This window comes from Canis lupus, chromosome 1 (assembly GCF_048164855.1).
Source record: "Canis lupus baileyi chromosome 1, mCanLup2.hap1, whole genome shotgun sequence".
Lineage (NCBI taxonomy): Eukaryota > Metazoa > Chordata > Mammalia > Carnivora > Canidae > Canis > Canis lupus.
The window spans coordinates 117,325,029-117,345,342 of record NC_132838.1 but is presented as its reverse complement, the minus strand read 5'-3'; the positions used below and the strand labels follow the sequence as shown (position 1 = coordinate 117,345,342).

The 20,314-nt window shown below is 55.7% G+C and overlaps 2 protein-coding genes and 1 long non-coding RNA gene across 9 annotated transcripts; 1 reads left to right on the top strand and 2 right to left on the bottom strand.

Annotated features, from left to right (window-relative positions):
* Position 1: 1 nt before the first annotated feature.
* On the bottom strand, positions 2-7,544 carry LOC140606552 (inactive serine/threonine-protein kinase TEX14-like). Of its 7 annotated transcripts, XM_072780179.1 has the most exons (16): positions 6,776-6,911; positions 6,193-6,424; positions 3,973-4,087; positions 3,443-3,608; positions 3,209-3,363; positions 3,068-3,128; positions 2,867-2,991; positions 2,589-2,681; positions 1,922-2,257; positions 1,680-1,837; positions 1,409-1,602; positions 1,252-1,324; positions 1,079-1,167; positions 818-991; positions 291-340; positions 2-198 (listed from the first exon to the last, which is right to left on the bottom strand). In XM_072780179.1, the coding sequence occupies exons 4-16, from the start codon at positions 3,545-3,547 to the stop codon at positions 102-104; spliced, it is 1,710 nt and encodes a 569-aa protein (XP_072636280.1). In that variant the 5' UTR covers positions 3,548-3,608; positions 3,973-4,087; positions 6,193-6,424; positions 6,776-6,911; the 3' UTR covers positions 2-101. The 7 variants fall into 7 exon arrangements, with proteins under 7 accessions (XP_072636280.1, XP_072636236.1, XP_072636259.1 ...); XM_072780135.1 differs by lacking the exon at positions 6,193-6,424 and having other exon boundaries at positions 6,776-7,538; XM_072780158.1 differs by lacking the exons at positions 1,922-2,257; positions 6,193-6,424 and having other exon boundaries at positions 6,776-7,536.
* Positions 2,855-20,296, top strand: LOC140606600 (uncharacterized). Its single transcript, XR_012008933.1, has 3 exons — positions 2,855-4,382; positions 14,723-14,900; positions 15,502-20,296. It is a non-coding gene; the product is annotated as an uncharacterized lncRNA (long non-coding RNA).
* Positions 8,693-19,426, bottom strand: PRODH2 (proline dehydrogenase 2). Its single transcript, XM_072780203.1, has 10 exons — positions 19,159-19,426; positions 18,885-19,081; positions 18,658-18,796; positions 18,489-18,575; positions 15,119-15,199; positions 14,886-15,041; positions 14,643-14,809; positions 10,433-10,543; positions 9,906-9,991; positions 8,693-8,939 (listed from the first exon to the last, which is right to left on the bottom strand). Exons 1-10 carry the CDS (start codon positions 19,330-19,332, stop codon positions 8,755-8,757), a joined length of 1,383 nt encoding a protein of 460 aa, XP_072636304.1. The 5' UTR covers positions 19,333-19,426; the 3' UTR covers positions 8,693-8,754.
* Positions 20,297-20,314: the final 18 nt, after the last annotated feature.

Below are 20,314 nucleotides of genomic sequence, written 5' to 3'. Positions count from 1 at the left end.
GTTGCTTTTTCACTTTATCATTTCAGCAAGTGCTGAATGGGAAGTCACTCCTGGGAGGCTCTGAGGGGGGTGGTATCTGCAGAGAGGCAGTCATGGGCACTCTAAGAATCTGTGTCAAGAGCAGGGTTGAGGCTGGGCTTGTCTCCAAGTTGGTATCCACCTTGCAGCTCTGCTAAGATCTCCTCCAGCAGGTCCATCCTGGGGAGTAGTGGGATACGGGTGGAGCCGTGGTGACCTTAGGGATGAGGAATGGGCCCGGGAGGGGGCCCCCAGCAGGGCCCATTTCTTACTTCTGCAGGCTGGAGAAGAGACCTCCTGTGATCAGCTCAGGACTGGGGGCCTGCAGGGGAAAAAGGCCGGTGCTGCCACCCAATAGCCATGGAGCTCAGGACAGGGGATGGGCTCGGGGTCTTCTGCTTCACCCACCCTTGTGGCCTTCCCTGCCAGCAGCCTCCAGGGTGTGGGTGGGCAGGCGGGGGATGGGCTCACAGGGCAGCGGGGGCAGCAGGGCAGCCCTGTGTGTGTGCCACTGTAGCCCCGCAGGGCTGGGGTCTTGGCTGAGTTCCTCTCACACTGCTCCACAGAGCCCTGGGTCCCCAGCAGGGAGGCTGAGTCCTGAAGGCTGGAGTGCAAGGGCAGGGCCCTGGGGGAAGTCGGGTTGGTCAGGGGGCACAGGTCAGTGAGAGGACAGTTAGGGAGTCCTGGGGGTCCCTAGTCAAAGGAGAGGCAGCCAGGGAAGTTGGTATTGGTGACAGCTGGGGGGAGGGGTCCCAGATTAACAAAGGGATGGCTGTGCAGGGCCCTGGGGTATTCATACTGTTGAGCTGGGCTCCAGGCAGCGGTGCAGGCTGACCCTGGCTGTGGGGCTGGAGCCTGGGTAGAGGATGGGACAGGGACTTGGGCCACTGCCTAGAGTCAAGCTGCTGCCTGAGTCCCAGACAGTGGCCCTCTGGACTCTGCAGTGGCCTGTGACCTCAGGAGTCTTCAGGGCCTGCGGAGATAATGGCAGGAGCTGGCATAGGTTGCCCAGGTGCCCCACAGCTCCCTTGGTCCTCCATAGCCCTGCTCTGGCTCCTACCTGGCATGGGGAGGGGCCTAGGGACATCACAGGGGACACAGGCTTGGGTGTGGTCTTGGCTCTGGGAGCCACCTCACAGTACAGGGTCTCTGGGGGGCACAGACCAGTTGGTTGGAGTGGGGAGAGCAGAGCTGAGCTCAGCACCCGCTACCGCCCACTCCGTGCCCTCTAACCTGGGAGGAAACCCTGAGACACAGGGCACTGTGTGGTCCCGTGCATCAGAGAGCTCACCCCAGGAGCTGAGTCCTGCGGAGAGGAGGCTGAGTGTGCAACGTGAGGCCTGCCTAAGGTTCCATGGCTACCACCCACCCCTGCCAACCTGTCCTGTACCTGGGCCATGGCCTCCCGCAGCAGGTATCGAGTGTTCTGCAGGCTGCCCCAGCGGTCAGCGGGCCCTAGGCCCAGCCCAGCCTGAACCAGGGCCTGGTAGGGGGCCGGCACCAGGGGGTCCAGGGTCGGGCTCTCACCTGCCTCCAACTTAGCCTTCACCTCAGGCCCCTCTCTCCCAGCCCAGGGCAGCTCTCCTGTGAGGAAGCACGATTGGGGGACCCAAACAGGAGGGGCTGGCTCAGTGGGGCAGGGGGTAGGATCACTCACTGACCAGTGAAGACCTCCTGGGCCAGGATGCAAAAGCTGTAGAGATCCGAGGTGGCCGCAGGCGTGTCACCGCAGATGAGCTCAAGTGGCAGCCACGGGTACAGTTCGGGAGGCGGGGGCAGCCCCGGGCCTGGGCCTTCCCGGGAGTAGCCCTGCTGTGGCCTGCGGAGGAGGCCGAGGGGCCTGGTGAGCCGGGAGGGGGGCCGCCCCACGGATGAGGGGCCGGCGGGCGAGGCAGGCACTCACCCGGGCTGCAGCCAGCGCCGGTGCAGGGGGCGCCCATGCTCTAGGCCGCCCACCTTGGCCAGGCCCGGCCGTACCAGCTGCACAGCGTGGGAGCTGAGGCCGCCATGGGCCCGCCAGCGCGCCTGCAGGAACAGCAGGGCCTCCAGCACCTGCAGCAGCAGGTGGCCAGGCAGCAGGCCCGGCACGGCGCACGGCCGCCCCTGGCTCGGCCCCCGTGGGTGCAGCACCACGTGCAGGGAGCCCAGCCACACGGGTTCGAAGAGCAAGCACAGCCCCGACAGGTCCGCCGAGGGGCTCAGCGCCATCAGCAGCAACAGGTTGGGGTGGTGCAGGGCGCTGGCGGGAGGAGAGCGGGCCGCTCACAGGGAGGCCCCATCTGCACCAGCCCCCAGACGAGGAGAGACTGAGGCCTGGCTCACGGGGCCAGCGCCCAGGTCCTGCCGCCCTGTGCCCCCTCTCCCTGGGCTGGGGCCCACAGCACACGGGACCGAACCACTGTACAGCGGGGGGGCGGGGGGCCACTCCGGGAGCTGGCGCACCGGGAAGACGGTAACGGGGCCACTGCCACGCTCCAGGCTTTCCGTTGTCTGGAGGGCAGGCAGGAGACTGCTCTGTGGGGCTGGGCCCGCCTGCGGCAAGGCTGGGGGGCAGGGGGGTTCCCCTGTACCTGCAGTGCTCAAGGTCAGCCAACAGCACGTCGGGCTGAGTTCCCGGGGCCTTCAGCTGCCGAGCTGTCACGGGGTGGCCCCTCCACAGGAGGCTAGAGAATGGGGGGGGGGGGGGAAGAGCATGGGTCTGAGATGGGGTGGGGCGGGGGGGGGGGTGTCTTCCTTGCGAGGGGAGGAGGGGAGCTGGACACCTCCCAGAACTCTGCTGGACAGCTAGGTCGGGGGTGGGGTGGGGGTGGGGGGTGGGGGGTGGGGGTTGGGAGGGGCCCTCTCTCACTTGGCCATGAGGGTGTGGGAGCTGCTCTCATAGGTGCGGTCGGGCTCGCCCTGGGCTGGCAGCAGCTCCTTGGGGTCCACGAGGGGTATGCCTGTTGCCAGCCCCAGTGGCCATAGGCTGCTCAGCTGGGGATGGGGAGCCGGGCTATGAGGCACAAAACGGACAGGGGGGTTCCCTGCTCCCCCAACCTCTCCCGCTTACCTGGCCAAACCCCAAGGCTGGGATTTGGGGGCATCTTCTGATCTGCACCGGCCTCGGTACCCTGGGGCAAAGGGAGGTCCAGGGCTAAGTCCTGGGCGCCTGGGGGTACGGGTGAGTGGGCTCCAGGATGCGGGTAGTTACCTGTCCACGCGCGCCCGCCACAGCAAGGACAGGGAGCCACGCGGGCTGCGTCCAGAGCCAGCGTGCCACGGGCCCAGGGATGCACTGGCCACCAGCTGGCTGCCGTGCACGAGCGCAGATACATGGGCTCGACATAGCTCTAGCAGTTCCAGCACCTGGGTGGGGGACCTGTGCACTGAAGCAGGTGGGGGTGCCGGCTCCATACGCCCCCACCTGCCCTGGGCCACCGCGCACCTTCCGGCTCTCCTTCGCACCACCCTGCTCTGCCCAGTCCCGAGGCGTGCGGCCCTGCTGGTCATGTAGACGCAGGTCACCCCCTGCCTGCAGCAGGTGCAGCATCACCAGGCTGCGGCCCGAGAAGGCGCCCGCGTGCACAGGGGTGCTGCCATCGAGGCAGCGACTGCAGCGGAACAGGGAGGACAGAGATGGATTAGGAGAGGGGCGGGATGGGGACAAGAGGTGGCAGGACGGGAGCATGGAGGCATGAGAGGAGTCAGAGTGAGCACAGGAAGTGATCACTGGAACAGGAGGGGTCACCTGGGGACACGGTGGGGTCTTTGGTGAGGGTGTCTGGTGAGCACAGGAGGTGCCAGGGGAACGGGAACAGTCACTGGAGGACAAGGGGTTAATCTAGAGAACAAAGGGGAGCTCACTGGGGGCGGAAGGGTGTCATGAGGTCCCCCACTGGGGAAGAAAGCCCTGGCTCTCTCAGGCTCAGACTCAGACCCCTGGGAGCGCGGGGGCACCGCCGTCGGTCCACTCACTGGTTGGGGTTGGCGCCAAAGGACAGCAAGAGCTGCACGGCAGAGCTGCGGCCCAGCAGCGCCGAAAGGAAGAGCCCGGTCTGCCCAGCAGAGTTCTCACCATCCACCTGGACGACTGAGGGGCAGCAGGGCTTAGGACTGTCTCCAGAGGCAGAGGTCCTGGGGCTGCTATGCCACACCTCTGCCAATTCCCAGTCCCCGCAGTCCCTCGTTGCCTGGGTGACCCTCAACTCCAGGTTCTATCTGTATGTTCTGGAACCCCCACCCTCCAACCGTCAGGGACTCTGCTCAGAATCTGTCTCAACACAGTGCTTGCTGTTAATAGGTCCATAGAGCTGCAACGAGAGGTGACATCCACTTGCCAAGCCGACACCCATCTGCCATACCAGAAGTGTCAAAATCACACAAAGGTACCCAGGGGCTGGGGGCAAGTGAACTCCTCAGGGACCCCGGCCTACAGGAGCCTCGGGCACAGTCCAGGTGCTCCGTGTGTGCATTCAGTATACGTGTACAGGCCCCGTGCAGCCAGCACCTAGTTCTTCAAGAAAATCAAAATCTTTGGATTTTATCAGGAAATCTCTCACGGTTATTTTTGAATGCTGCTTCTAAGAGCTGAATCCAAGTAGCAACTTTCTCTCCACCTCACCTATGCCAATCCCTTCCTGGGATCATTCTGCTCAGGTCCTCCCCCAACCCCTCCCCCCTGCACCTGTCATCCCAGTTCTTCCTGTAGGCCCTCGCCCACATCCCTACCGAGGGCAAATGCTTGGTGTCTCTGTCCTTGCACTCCTATGTCCTAGGCAGATATGGCAAAAATCAATCATGCGCTTGGCCCAACCCAGCTTTATGACAGTCTCAGTCATAAAATCCCTCCAAATGAGGTCCTTTAGGAACATCTGAATATCACATTTACTGCATTCTTTTTTACTTGGAAGCCCACGGTCTTTTGCCATGGCATGCTAACTGGTTTTCTGTATTTGTCTTGCCCTGCAGAAGGGTCTTCTTAAAACACAAATCACTGCGTGATATAATCATTACAATGGTAATCATTTCATTTTTTGTATACATAATCTTATACAAGTTGTTCCAAAAATAAAGAGGGGGGGCAAGTCTCCTTTTATGAGGCTAGTATGACCCTAATTCCAAAACCAGTTAAGTTTCCAGAACCAAAAATGAACTTATATTTCAATTTCATGTTTGACCGTATACACTAAACCTGTAAAGAAAGTAAAAGGGATTATCCAACTGATTTATTCCCAGAAATCAAGGATGATTCAACATAAGAAAATCAATCAATGTAGGAAAACACATCCATGGATCAAAAAATAAAAATCAGGAGATCCCTGGGTGGCTCAGCGGTTTAGCGCCTGCCTTTGGCCCAGGGTGCGATCCTGGAGTCCCAAGATTGAGTCCCGCATCGGGCTCCTGGCGTGGAGCCTGCTTCTCTCTCTCCTCCTGTGTCTCTGCCTCTCTCTCTCTCTCTCTATATATATATATCTATCATAAATAAATAAATAAATAAATATTTTTAAAAATATAAAAATAAGTAAAAATCACATTCAGCTCAGTAGATACAGAAAAAGCACCTGATAAAATCCCGAACTTCCATTAGAGACTCTCAAGGATAGAGAGCAAACCGAGGGCTAATGGAGGGAGATGGGTGGGGGGGTGGGCTAACTGGGGGGCAGTAGTTATGATGAGCACTGGGTGGTATATGTAAGTAATGAATCAGTAAATTAAATAAATAAAAATAAAATTCAATACTTACTTATGATTGAGGGGAGCAAATACCTCAAAAAACTATGAGTAGATGGGAACTCCCTCCCTTCGTAACAATTACATACCAAAACCCGAAGAGCACCCATGATACTTAATGCAGAAGTACAGATTAATTCCCTTTGATATCAAGAACAAGGAAAGAGATGTCCATGGACAACAAGGTTTGGGAGTTCTGGCCAACACTTTACACGAGGGAAAAAAAAAAAAAAAAGAATTAGAGTTTAAAGGTCTGAGATCAAATTGTCACCATCTTTAGGTAATAAAAAATGTCAAAGAATAAAAAATCACAACTATTAATTAAGTTCAGGAAGTGGCCAGAACCCCAGTCGACTTGCAAAAATCAATGAAAAATGGAAATTGTAAATTAGATGTTAATTTCCTGCCCACAACTCCAATGGCTTCCCATCACACACGGGGCAAAACCTCACAGAATTCACACACCTCCTGCCTGTTGCTTGCGCCTCTGAGCTTCAGCCCTCTCCCAGAGTCTCCCTGCTGCTGCTTAGTTTGTTCTAGGGTCGCCCGGGGTGGCTCAGCGGTTTAGCGCCACCTTCAGCTCGGGGTGTGATCCTGGAGACCGGGGATCGAGTCCCAAGTCGGGCTCCTCGCAGCGAGCCTGCTTGTGTTGTGTCTCTCTGCCTCTCTCTGTGTGTCTCTTATAAATAAGTAAAATCTTAAAAAAAAAAAAAAAAAAAAAAAAAAAAACAACCTTGTTCTGACTTCAAGCCCTTTACAGTGGCTATTCCACTTTTCTGAAGTGCTTCCCCCACCCTCCACGGCTCTTTTACTGTGGGGCCCAAGTAGCACCCCATCCCCAAAGCCACCCTTTCCGTGAATCTACTTCATCCTCCTCACTCTCTTAAATTCTCATGATAGACTTCGCTCCCAATGACCCGAAGGTCATCCCTAAATCCCCAGCATAGACGACAGAGGCTGGCGCACACCGGCCGGCGCACAACGTCTGACCTCTGACCACGCTGCCTCTTGGCCTGGCCCCCCACGCGGCCCAGCCGCGAACCCTCACCTCTCCGCAGGAGCCGGGCCAGGCCCCAGCCCGGGCCCCCGGCCACAGCCAGGCGGTGCAGTCGTCCCACCTGGGCTTCTGGATCCCTAACAGAGCCCAGCTCCACCGGGAAGTGGGAGCGCACGGAGGGCATCTGTGGGCTCCGGACGGTCAGCTCCCGGGCCGGGATCACCTCCGGGGTCTCATGCGGGCAGGAGACAGCGAAGGCAGGACCTCTGGGGACCATGGAGGGCCGCGGGAGAAGGCAGGGGCCTCGGGAGGGGTCTGCTTTGCTGTTAGGTGTCCGATGAGGAAAGGGGTGGGGTCTGGGAGAGCGGCGGGCCTGGGGCCAGGCCCTGGTTCAGGGAGTCTGAGGGCGGCATTCTGGGCATTCGGGCTGCGCGGAGGAGCTGTAAAGGCTCCAGGGATAAGGAGGAAAGGAGTCTAGGGGTTCAGGGAAGGAGTCTGGCGGAAGAAGGGCCTGAGGGTTGGGACGGAGAGGACGGGGGTCTCCAGGCTGGGCGGGGCAGTGTTAGGGAGGAGGATAGTCCTAGTCCGAGGGCTGGGGCTGGTGCAAAGGCCCTGAGGCAGGCTCTGCAGGCTGGGGGAGGGTCTCAGGGTTGGGGACTGGGACTGAGGTTCAGGGAAGCGTCGGGTGCGGGGTGGGGTCTGCGGCCTAGAGGTGGGGGTAGGAGGGGGTCTCAGGCTGGGGGGCAGCGGCCTGGGGGCGGGGTCTAGCCGGAGGGCCGTAAGCTCCAGGAGGGTCAGGGGCCTAGGCCCCAGCCCGGGGTCTGCGCACCTACCGTTGGGCTCCCGCAGCACTCACCACGTGCCTGCCACGTGACCCAGGCACTCCCGCTCGGGCATCAGAGGCGCATGCGCACCAGTGGCTGCTTGCCACGTCTGCGCTTGCAGTAGCCGCTTCCTCTGAGAGGCGCCCCCCAGCCCCGAGGCGGTGCGAGAGAACCCGAGGCGATGCCCCCCCCCAGAGCTGTGGGCTCTGCTGCACCTGGAACGCCTCTTCCGCCTTCCGGGGGCTCGAGGTGCTGGGCCCTCCCTGTCCTCCGCGGTCTTCTTCCCACGCTTCTCACCCCCCCCGCCCCCCGACTGTCCCTTCTTTCCCTGCGCCAGCCTCGTCTCTCTGCCCTGAGCCTGGGGCCCCGCAGTGTCCTGGACAGCTCCCCCTGGAAGTCCCCTGGGACCCTCCCATCCACCAGCTCCCACACTAGGAGCATCTCCCCCAAATTACATTTCCTCCCCCATCCCCATCTCAGGGTCCCCCCTCTTCCAGCCAGAGCCCTGGGCCTCGCCCTCTGCCTCCCTCCCATCCAGCCTCTCAGCCTCCAGCTGGTCCTCCCCACCAGCCCCCCTCCGGTTGATACAGCCCTGCCCTGCTCCAGCTGGCAGCGGGGGTTTCTTAGTCCAGCTTCCCTTGGGCTCCCAGCCTGTTGCCCCACTCTGGGACACCCACTGCATGGTAGCCGGGGGACTTTTCCTAAAGCCAAACCCTGTCTCTCCCTTACGTGAAACCCTCCTGACTCCGCTCGGCCCTTGGGGCAGAGTCCAAGCCCTGAAGTCTGGCACCAAAGGTGCCATTGTCTGGCCTGCCTGTGATTGATACCCTTGCTGTGCTCTAGGGTCAGCTAGCAGTCTCTCTAGAGCTGCAAGCCCTGACGAAGGTCAAGAGTAGCCCTTCCCATGGGGCACCTGGGTGGCTTGGTTGGTTAAGTATCTGCCTTTGGCTCAGGTCATAACCCAGAGTCCCCAGATAGAGCCTCACATAGGGCTCCCTGCTCAGTAGAGTCTGGTTCTCCCTCTCTCTCTGCTCCTCCCTCTCTCTCTGCTCCTCCCAAAAACTCATGCTTTCTCTCTCAAATAAATAAATCTTAGAGAGAGAGAGAGAGAGAGAATAGCCTTTCCCCAAGGAGGCAGCCTCTGTGCAGGGCAGCAGCCTGGGCAATAGCTCAGGATCTTTATTAACCACGTGCCCCCTGGGGATGCTAATGGGGTGCCCTCAGGCCCCGTCTCAGCAGTCTCCGCTTGAGTTCTTGGCTGAGCAGCGTCTGTTCCTTGCGGGCACCCTGCAGCACGCTCCGGTTTTCCTGGGCCCTCCGGATCAGGTAGGGGATCACCTCCTCCAGGGAACCATAAGGGATGGACTTATACACGGCATAGCCGGCCTGCCCTGTGGGGAGAGTGTTGGCAGGGCGTGAACTCCTCCTGTTCAGGGAGAGGCCCCATCTGGAACAGAGACTTCCATCTCTGAGAACCTGGCAGTCTAGGTGAGTTGGACAAAATCTCCCACTGAAAAAACGTAAAATCCTGCAGTAAACATTTAGAAAATCTTCCTAAAGTTATTAAAATCCTACCAAAAGAGTAAGGAATTTACTAACCTGAGCATTAAGAGAAACTGAGAACCCAAAGAGGGAAGAATGTACAGGAAGCACTTCCACCCTGAAGGCAAAATCGAGCTACTTGTTGACCTCACAGAGTTGAGGGGGTGCCAAAATCGAGGCCCAGAGCCTGACCAGGGTGAGAGTTGTAATGGAGCACCTGCTCAAATTAAGCTGCGCCCTCAGCATCAGAGTTCACCAGAAATCAACCCTCCCACCTTCCCGCACTCACAGAGAATTGTGGCCTTGGCCATAAGTGGAACAGAGAAGAAAACAGAAACCCATCTCTGAGGGATCGAGGCCGTGGATTAGCCTCATATATTTGTAGCTCAAATTTGCATCACTGAGATGCCTCAGGAAACCTCAAGCCCTGAATTTAGGGTAAAGTGGTTCTGTACCCCTTAGCACCTGGCAGAAGAAAACACAAATCTTCTGGTCTCAGACCCCGGGCAGCTGCACAGCAAAGATAATAAGGCACCGGGGAAACAAGACACCATGATCAAGAACCAGCCAAAACAACAGACAGCAGGCTCAGAGACAGGCGTGCAAGGCCTTCAGATATGGGAACAACAAATCTCTCTGGAAGAGTCTGGTGGCTGGGCCGGCTGCAGGCTCTGGATGGGAGCCTGGTCAGGCACTGGTTGGGAGTGGGGAAAGGGGTCTGGCTGGGGGGATGGGGATGAGGCCTAGGGCAGGGGGGGCGCACATGCTGATGGAGCATGGTGGTGGGACATGGGGAGAATGGATCGTTCACATACCCAATGCCAAGGAGACGTGGTCACACATCCCTAGAAGTTGTCCAAAACAGACAGGCCCATCCAGAGGAATGCCCAGGTCCCACATGCTATAGAAAAGGCCACATCATCAATCCAGACAGCAGCTGGATCCAGAGCTGGAAGTCAGCCATCATGCACTCATACGGCTGTTGCAGTTATTAAAATTTTGAAGTTCTTCTAAACTTAGTGATAAATAACCACTGTTCTCAGGCCCCTGAAATCTCCCCAGTGGGTATCAGCTCCTTCTCTGGAGCCTTCAGGCCTCCCTAGGCCCCAGCAAATAAGGACAAATGTCTTATTTAGCTGGGGCCTACAGGGTCTACAGGTTTAGCCTACAAGGGTTAGATATTGTGACTGGCCTCCCCCAGAATCCCTGTGAACCTACTGGCCCATCGCTTTCCTCCCCCTATTCCATGTCCACCACCCTTTGCTCATCCCTGGCATGTGAGCAAGGAAGAGGAAGGAAGGGGGCCTTCTTGTGGATATCTAGTTCCCATTCCCCTACGTACCGCTTGGTGGCATGGTGAACAGATTCCTCATTGTGGGAAGCCACCATGAGGTGGCACATGGGGCCCCGGTGGGACACTTGAGTCAGCATCAGCTCCAGACAGCGGCTGTAACTGAAGGGAAGTGTTCTGTTTAGCTTATGGCTTCCGGTGATGAAGGGTCAGGCCCCAGGGGCTAGGGAACCCTGTCCTTGGGAGGTGGGGTGCCCAAGGGCAAGTACTCTGGAGCCAGAAAGTCCCCCCCCCCCCCATTTCACCTGCCCCTGCTACAAGGGATGGCCCTTCACTGGGCCTTTTACCTCCCTTATAAGGATTAAGGTCCCCTAACAGGGCTATTGCAGATGGGGTGAGATGAGGGTGTCATGAAGCCCCTGGTGCAATGGCAGCCTCAGAGCAAAGGGCCTCATCACAGGCACAAGGTGACATTTACCTACAGTCATTCACTGCGGTGTTGGCCACTGAACAGGAGTGGCAGTAGCGCGACCCTAGCTGTAAGTGGGCACTGGCTAAAATGCGTGGTGGTGCACAAGAGCGAGTGCAGCGCCAGGCACTAAAAACGGAGGCAAATTGGTGAATGTGCTCCCAGCTGGCCTCAGGCCATGTGCCCAGCTAAGGACTCCACACACCGCCCTGGTTATTCTCCATCACCTCCCAGATCTGCCCGTCTCTGCCCCTTGGGAAGCTGTGTCACCCATGGAGTAACCGGCAGGAGATCCGAAGGTGGGGAGAGAGAGAGCTTGGGGTATTTCACCCCGTAGCCCCCTCCCCGGCCTCCGCTGACTGTCCCCTGTGTGTGGTGACACCTCCTTAGGGTGGCCCCTCTTCCTAAGCTATGGAATAGCGGTCATTACGGCTTCATGCTCTTAGGGGTTCCGGGGTTCCTTGATCTTCCTTGTGGCTCCCCTAACCTTCCCCACATTCAATAGGGAGAGTGCATTTTACTACATTTCCCTTAGTTAAACTCCTTTGCTCAGAGTTCTTTTTCCCTTGGGGTCCTTTAAAAAAAAAAAAAGATTTTATTTATTTATGAGAGAGAGGAGAGAGAGAGAGGCAGAGACAGAAGCAGGCTCCATGCAGGGAGCCCGACGTGGGACTGGATCCTGGGTCTCTAGGATCAGGCCCTGGGCTGAAGGCAGTGCTAAACCGCTGAGCTACCGGGGCTGCCCTCCCTTGGGGTCCTGCCTGACGCACATACACTCATCTGACTCTCAAGTCAGCTCCGTGAAGTAGATGTCCTGGTTATCCCCATTTTAAGGAGGGGAAGATTGAATGAAGCTTCTCCCCAGGTCACACAGCTAAAAGTGACTGGGCTGGGATTTGAACCTAGGCTGTCTGATGCTCCAGGGCCTGGGTTTTTTTTATCCTGGCTTTAAATTATGCAGCTGGGGACGCCTGGGTGGCTCACCGGTTGAGTGTCTGCCTTCCGCTCAGGGTGTGTTCCCGGAGACCCAGGATCGAGTCCCACATCAGGCTTCATGCATGGAGCCTGCTTCTCCCTCTGCCTGTGTCTCTGCCTGTGTGTGTGTGTGTGTGTGCGTGTGTGTGTGTGTGTGTGTCTTTCATAAATAAATAAAATTAAAAAAAATAAGTTATGCAGCTGAAGGGAAAAGCAAGGGGCAGTGTGTAGACATGATGCCCTTTGCACACAGAAATCTCTGTGTTTACCTGTTTATGGATGAAGGAACTTAGGAAATGTGTAAGAAACTAACAAAAGTAGTCACCTGTGAAGAGCAAGGAGACTCCAAAATGAGATGGGGATTTGGGTGGAAGTGAGATATGTCAGTGTATTCATTTTCTTTTCAAGATTTTATTTATTTATTCATGAGAGACACACACAGAGAGAGAAGCAGAGACACAGGCAGAGGGAGAAGCAGGCTCCACGCAGGGAGCCCAATGTGGGACTCAATCCCAGGACCTTGGGATCACGACCTGAGCCAAAGGCAGATGCCCAACCACTGAGCCACCCAGGTGCCCCAGTGTATTAATTTTCATAGCATTTTGATTTTATTATTATTATTTTTAGAAAGTGCAAGCAGGCAGGGGAGATGGGCAGAGAGAGAGGTAAGAGAGAATCCCAAGCAGGCTCCATGTTCAGCACAGAGCCCTATGTGGAGCTCGATCTCACAACCCTGATATCATGACCTGAGCCAAAACCAAGAGTCTGACGCTCAACTGATTGAGCCACCCAAGCACCCCATATCACTTTGATTTTTAGTGGCATAAATTTATTATTTTTTCAGAATATATAATATGTGAATTTTGCAAAATGGTGCAGCAGCTTTGGAAAACCATCTGGCCATTCCTCAAAAGTTAAAGAGGGGGTTACTATACAACCCAGCGATTCCACTCCTAGACAATTGAGCTTTCAAGAGAATGGAAAATGTGTATTTATAGAAAAATGTGCACACGAATGTTCATGGCGGCACTAGTCACAATAGCCAAAATTGGAAGCGATCCATCAGCTGATGAGTGGCTAAACAAAATGTGCCGGGGCTAAGGGGAGGAGCATGGGAAGGGACTGCTAAGGACATGGGGTTTCTTTAGGGGGGTGATGGAATGTTCTGGAATTAGTGGTGATGGTTGCACAACATTGTGAATATGCTAAAATCCACTGAATCGTATACTTTGAAAGGGTGGATTTTATGGGTCATATCTCAGTAAAAAATAATAATGGATCATATCTCAGTAAAAAGAATAATAATGGTGCCGGTGATTAAGACTGTGGGATACAAAAAAAAAAAAAAAGACCGTGGGATACAAACGTACACAAAAGCCCCCATGGGGGATCCCTGGGTGGCACAGTGGTTTAGCGCCTGCCTTTGGACCAGGGTGCGATCCTGGAGACCTGGGATTGAATCCCACTTCGGGCTCCCGGTGCATGGAGCCTGCTTCTCCCTCTGCCTATGTCTCTGCCTCTCTCTCTCTCTCTCTGTATGACTATCATAAAAAAAAAAAAAAAAAAAAAAAAGCCCCCATGGTCCTTGGATGCAAGCCTAGGTTCCGACCGTGATGTGGCCACTTGCCCTGTGAGCTTGGGTCAGTCTCTGTAACTCTACATACCTCTCCTGGATCCAGTGTGAAATGGAGGCAGATTTTGTAAGGACAAGGCTTGGGGACCACCTTGGTTGCTACTGGGGCCAGGGGCCAGCACAGGTCCTGATCTAAGTCAGGTGATCAGAAAGTAAAGGAACAATTTCCTTCCTCCCAGGGCCATGGGATGGGGGCCCCAGGGGCTCACCCATATTTTGCTCCCCACGCAGAGTGATTTGAGGTGGATGAGAGTTCAGGTTCTAGAGCCAGTCTGCTGGGTGCAAAACTTGGCCCTGCCGCTTACTAGCTATGTGACCTTGAGTAAGCGATTCCACCTCTCTGTGCCTGGGTTCCTTCCTCTGAGAAATGGAGTGTGTGTGCGCGTGCGTGTGAGATAACAGTACCTACTGCTTGGGGGTCGTTTACGTATTCAACAGATCTGTACTGAGCACCTGCCCTGTAGCGGGCTCAGTTCCAAGCACTGGGTGCTCAACAAATCAGAAACCCCTGTCCTCCTGGGGGCCCACATTCTGGAGGGGGAGACAGACAATGTGCAATTGAATACGAAAGTGTATAGAACCTCAGACACCGGCAAGTGCTAAAGAGAAAAATAAATTCAGGAAGAGAGTAGGTGTGGGTGTTCTAATTTTTGACAGGGAGGGCAGGGAAGGTCCCCCGAGGACATACCGATAAGTAGAGACCTAAGGAGATGAGAGAGTGAGCCATGCAGCTGTCTGGAGGGAGAATGTTCTAGGCGGTGGAAACAGGAAGGGCAAAGGCCCTGGGGATCATCAAGGAGGCCAGTGTGGCTGGAGTGCAGTGAGTGAGAAGCAGAGTCTGAGGTGAGGAGATCACAGCACATGGGGCCTGGGAGCTGCTGGAAGGATTTGGGGTTTTACTGAGGTGCAGTGGGAGCAATGGAAGGGTTTTGAGCTGAGGAGGGACAGGATTTGACTTATTAACAGGCTCCCTCTGGCTGCCTGTGGGGGTACAGACTGGGATGGGGGTGAGGGGTGGACAAAGGAGGGAGCAGGGAGCCCAAGGAGGAGGCTGCTGTTCAAGTGGGAAGTGATGAGGTCCTGGCCCAGGGAGAGGAAATGATGGTGCACACACATGGGATGTGTGCGTGATGAAGGGTTAGATGTTATGATTTATCTCAGAGGCCTGGCTGGCCTAGTCCTACCTCTGATTGGTAGCCTCGTAGTTGGGCTGAATGGGGTCTTCGGTCCCCTGGTGCCGAGCCACCTCTCTCTCCTTGTCCAGATACGCCCCTCGGACCAACTTGACTCCGAAGGCCCGGCCAGCCCTGTCAGCGGCCTCCGCGGCCCGCCTCAGCCGCTCGTGTGTGTCCTGGCGAAGCACCCCGGCAGCTTGGGGTCAGGGCCCCGGGGCGCCAGCCCGCAGTCCCCCACGGTGCACCACACACCTTCAGATAGGCCTGGTAAGTGTTCCACACCCAGGGCCCGCCCTCCCCGGGGCCGTTCCAGCGCAGGGCCAGGGCGTCCACCAGCAGACAGAGAGCAGGGTTCAGGAAGGTGTACTCGGCATCCACCAGGATCCTCACACGCTGGGCCCGGGCATGCTGAGGGTCACAGGGTCAGAGGTCAGGCCTCGGGGTGCCCAGCAGGTGCGGCGGAGCCAGGCCGCGGCAGGTGTTACCTGTACTACCCGGTGCAAGCGGCTCAGAGAGGCCTGGAGATGCTGGTTTTGCTGGGCGTTGAGGCAGGAGATCTGGAGGTCCTGGGGGAGCAGCAGGGGAGGTGGGAATGGCTCAGGTTACTGGATCCTTCCAGGGCCTGTGTCTCCTCTCCCCCACCACCAAGAAGGGAAAAAAGTTGAGAAATTGTAAGCAATATGAAAAGTAACCTTATCACAAAGAAACCATTTATTCAGGTGAATAATAACCATTTATTCACCTGAATAAATGGTTTAGAGCCCCGGATCTGGGTTTGAATCCTGACTCCATCCCTTACTGTGTGACCTTGGACAAGTCATATAATCTCTCTGGGTCTCAAGTTTTGTCTATTTTTTTCAACAATTAGTTGATAATGGCATCTACCTCGTGGAGTTGCTGTGTGGACCTGTAAGACGTGCCTGGACGTAAGAATGGGACGGGGTGAGCCCGTGATAAGCATTCAAAACATGCTGTTGTCATGATGATAATAAGCGACTTCCTATATTTAATCTTCACAATGATCCTGGTGGACAGTTACTCCAAACCCTGTTCTGCAGCGAGGAGACTAATGCTCCATGAGTGAAGACTAGGAATTAACACGTAGGAAGTGAGCAGGGGCTAGCTCGTAGTGGGTGCGACAAGTGTCACCTGCTATTGGGTGTCTTAGGACCTCAATACCTTCCTCTAGGGCCAGAGCCTCATTGCGTCATTGCAGCCCACGAGGCTTCCCCCATCGGGCCCCTCTGCTCTCATCTCCTCGGCTCTCCGGAGCCCCCTGCCCTCCAGCCACGCTGGCCTCCCTGCCAGTCCTTCAACATGTCCAGCACCTTCCAGCCTCAGGGCCTTTGCTTGGCTGCTCCTGCCTGGAACACTCTTCCCCTCCATGTCCTCTTGCCTCACTCCTGCCTCTCCTCCGGGTGTTTTTCTTAATGTCATCTTCTCAGCGAGGTTTTCCGTGGCTCAGATTTGCAACTCCCTGTCTGGGGCTCTTGCCTTCTCCTTCCCTAGCCTTATTTCCCCCCCTGCAACGCCTATTTATACTTGTACATCTTGGCTTTGGTCTTGCCTCTCCCCGACTAGCAAGTAAGTGCCTCAGGGACTAGGAGTTCATCTCCATCATCATTTCGTCCAGCCCTGGAGGAACACGGTGGAAATAATCGTTGTCCCCCAACTCTTGTTCTTATTGTGGAGATTCTAAGGGTGGATGTGAACTGCTGGCCACTCAAGGAGTCAGCTGGGTTCAAAGAAATTAGGAAGCTAAAGAAGGAGGAGCAGGTGGGACTTAGTTCTACCCAGATCCAACAGAGTCCAGATGGAGACTGGGTGGGGGGGCTGGGTCTGCTAATGGGAGGCCCCCGGGATCAGGCCGTGAGAAGGTGGCAAACACCACCCTGCCCTCGGCTTAGTGGAGAAACCTTCCAGAAGGAGGCACCTGCCCAGTTACCTTTTCCTCTTCCCCTGACTGGGGGCAGAGTCTTGGGGAAGTCCTGGGGAGTTAGTAGCTGGTGAAACTGCCTGCATATGATGGCCACCCTCAGACAGGGCCTACTGGGTGCCCAGTGCTATTTGGGGTACCTCACCTAATATTTAACTCACCCGGTCTTTGCCTCCCTCTGAGCCAAGGACTGAGACAGGGGATGGGGGGCTGTCGCTGAGATGGAGACAGGAAGGGGAGCGGGTCTGGGGAGACACGGAAGCCAGGGTGGGATCTGGTAGGTATGGGCGGTCTGGAGGATGTCCAGGGGCTCAGGGGAGAGGCTGGGGCTGGAGACAGATGTGGGCCTCACTAGTACCCAGGGGAGAAACTGAGGCTGCAGCGTGGGTGAAGAAGGTCCCATGGAGGGGAGGAAGGAGTGAGGAGGGGGAGCCTCCGTATTGAAGAGACCAGCAGAGAAGAACCTAACATGGTTTGAGAACCAGCTGGCTGAGATGGAAAAGGAAAACCAGGTATTAGGGAAGCCAAGGAAATCATGTGACGAGAGGCCGAGGAAGGCCCCTCTGTTCCTCGGGGGATCGGATGCCAGCCAAGCAGGGGCTTTATTCCTTAAAACCGCCCTGGGAAGAAGTTGCTCCCACTGTCCGTGATACTCCAGAGCTGATTCTCTGAAACACCCGAGTCCTGCTTCTATGTGTCCTGTGACGCTTTTTTCAAAATGCCAATTTTTTTAAAATGTGAAAGAGACACCACATCGCCCACAGCATTGTTTGTGGTGGTGGAGACTCAGAGGCGCCCTCGCCGTGTCCATCCTGGGAGACGTGAGCTGCGTGGCGAGGAGCAGCAGGTAGAGGCCACGGATTAGATGCACACAAAGACTCTTGGACGGATCTTAAAATCAGAGTGCTCAGTGGAAAAAGTGAAAAATGGAAAGAGATAGGTAACAATGCTATTTGTGTACATCTAAAATTACACCCTCAGGTTGATGGGGAAGAGCATGCCAGAACTTTCTGCAGTGATGAAAATCTTCTGTGCCTTGATAGACTTGAATTGCTCAGGTGTGTGTATTTGTCAAATCCACAAATAGATACAATCACCAATAGATACATTTACAATCTGCACATTTCACCGTATATACATTTTTCCTCGAAAGAAATAAAATACTATAAATAATTATCAAGCTCGAATTGGTGATACGTATCCCGAAACATTCGGAGGGCCCTGTGCTGATGCCTGCAACTTATTTTGAAATGCATTGAAAAATAAAATGGATCGGTGGACAAACGGAAAAATGGATGGAGGGACTGATATGATTCCAAGCAGGTAAAGTTAAATGTTAACAGTGGCTGGTATATGGGTGTTCACTGTAAGATTCTCTCGACTTTTCCGTATGTTTGAAGGTTTTCATAATAAAATGTTGGGGAAATATGTCCCCCTGAACAGTGTACTTGCCAAAACAATAACAAAGAGAAATACGTTATGCAGGGTCAAGGGGGTGTCAATGGCAAGGAAAGTAGAAATAGTAAATGGAAATGAAATGAATGAATGAATGAATGAATGAATGATTAAACCAAAACCCCACTGGCCTAATCATAACTTCCAGTCATAGCTGAGTTGATTGACCAAATACTGATTAGTTTCTTCTGGTTGGGGAAGAGCTACTCTCTCACCCCCGCCTCTGAGAACTCCCAGCCCGCAGCCCCCTCGCCTAGGTCCCCCAGGTGGCCCATATATTCCGTCCATGCCAACCACGGCCCAGGCTATAGCCACGTTTATTCCAATTGTTCTAAGGCTGGGAAGTAGCAGTAGTTGCATGGTTCAGACACGCCGCTTGCAGGTGGCTGCTACATCCTAGTACAGAGGACTCTGCTCCCGCCCCACAGTCCCCACCAACCATCCAGCCAGCCTGGGCTCCTTACCTGCCCAGAGTCCATGGCTTCTGCCAGCCTCTCGGGGCTCAGCTCCAAGGAAGCCCCCGGTTTTCTGATCCAGGAGGTTAGCTCCTTCTGGAATGGGGCGGTGGGTGGAGGGGTGAGGGGGACCTGGTGGGCAGCTGTAGCCTCCCTCCCCATCCTGCCCGTCCCTTACACAGAGCCGAGTACTGGTCAGCGCCGTCATCTTCAGCTGCATAAGGATGTTCCCAGTCGGGCTGGGGGTCTCCAGGACGCCTCGTGACATGTCCACGCACCGAAGCATAGCACTGAGGTTCCCCTCATACCAGGCCTCGCTGCCCAGCCAGCAGGCATTAGCTTCCGGAGCCCACCAGCCCCCCTCCTGCCAACCTCCCCGCCTCCCCGGACCCGGCCCCTACTCACCCAGCCTTGACAGCTGAGTCTGGCTCCTCTTCGATGGGTACCGCCAGCAGGGGTCGAAGGCCTAGGGTCTGGAGCTGTTGGACGCAGCCCTTCACCTCCTCTGCTGTCTCACCAGCCACAAACTGCCCGTAGAAGGATGCTCGGAGAAACGCTCCCGAGAGCCGGGAGCCCAGGAGTCGCTGAGACCAGGCCTGGAGCTGGAGGGACAGAGAGGAAGGGCTCAGAGGCCAAGCCTCGGGGATGCCCGAGGCCGATCCCCGGGGGCACCGCTCACCACCAGGCCGTGTGTGACCAGAGGGGGCCAGGCGCACAGCCGTAGCACCAGCAAAGCTCGTGTCAGTTCTCCTGTGCCTTTGAGATGAAAAGCACCCCCATCAAAGCTCAGGGGCTGCCAGCCCCCAGTGGAGGATCCAGCCTGGGAACGGAGCACACGACAGGTCCGAAGCATCGTGAATCCCTGGCCACTTCTGCGGCGAGTAACGGGGCTCTGGGGGCGGGAGGTCTACCAAGTGCCCCTTGCCCGGCCAGGGCCAGTGATTGATTAACCAGGCAGTAGCTGGGGCAAGGCAAATCTTTTAGGATTGTGGGCTCCTTGGGGGTCAGTTAATTATTAACTGATGAGGACAGAGTTCAGACTAATGGGGTCAGGAAATGAAACTCCCAGTCATAGCCCCCAACAATTCTTAGCTGCCCACCACGTAGCAGTGGGTGCTCTGGAGCAAGGATCGCTGGGCTCAAGGCAATTTGGTTTCATGATCTTGGCAAAGTTACTTAACTTCGCTGTTGCCGTTGCTTCATCTTCGAATGGGAAAGATGACAGTGCTACTGAATAAATTTGAAAGTGCGCGGAACCTGTAACCCGGCTGTTCCAGGCTGAGCGTGCATCTTCGAGAACTGGAACACGGCCATCCGGGAACATGTAGAGGAAGGAATGTTCGTAGCCGCACGGTGTGGGATGGCCACAAGCCACCCAAACCTCCACCAGCCAGAGAACGGATTAGATGCAGCGTGGTCTACAGTGGAATGCTGCGTGGAATACTATACAGCAGCGAAAAAGAGGAGAGTCCTGGGGCATACAACCACGTGGGGCAACCTCACGTGCATAGCGGTGAGTGAACAAAGTGAACGAAACACCAAACGGCACAAGCTGCGTTATTGTGTTCACTACTCTTGAGAGCAGGGAAAAATGAAACACCCTAGATCCAAAAATGTTAGGAATATGTACATGCGTGGCCCAACCATAAAGAAAAGACAAAAAAGGAAATGACTATCACCAAAGTCAGAGAGGTGGTCACCTCAGGCGATGAGAGGAGCTATAACTGGGTTGGGGCTCTTTGGGGGCTTCCCTGTCCTTTCTTCTTAACCTGATGATTCATTGTTGTTCACATTCTAAGTATTTTTTTTTAATGCCATACATCTACGTTTTCTAC

What these genes read in the sequence shown, in the direction of transcription:
- LOC140606552 (XM_072780135.1), bottom strand. Translation starts at nt 7,001, where the DNA reads ATGGTCCCCAGAGGTCCTGCCTTCGCTGTCTCCTGCCCGCATGAGACC. An exon ending in CAGCCTTGGGGTTTGGCCAG is followed by an intron (nt 2,992 to 3,067) that starts GTAAGCGGGAGA and finishes CCCCATCCCCAG; the next exon opens with CTGAGCAGCCTATGGCCACT. An exon ending in TCCCACACCCTCATGGCCAA is followed by an intron (nt 2,682 to 2,866) that starts GTGAGAGAGGGC and finishes CCCATTCTCTAG; the next exon opens with CCTCCTGTGGAGGGGCCACC.
- PRODH2 (XM_072780203.1), bottom strand. Translation starts at nt 19,332, where the DNA reads ATGCTTCGGACCTGTCGTGTGCTCCGTTCCCAGGCTGGATCCTCCACT. An exon ending in TGACCAGTACTCGGCTCTGT is followed by an intron (nt 18,576 to 18,657) that starts GTAAGGGACGGG and finishes GCCCCATTCCAG; the next exon opens with AAGGAGCTAACCTCCTGGAT. An exon ending in TACGAGGCTACCAATCAGAG is followed by an intron (nt 10,544 to 14,642) that starts GTAGGACTAGGC and finishes ACTTCCCTTCAG; the next exon opens with TTACAGCCGCTGTCTGGAGC.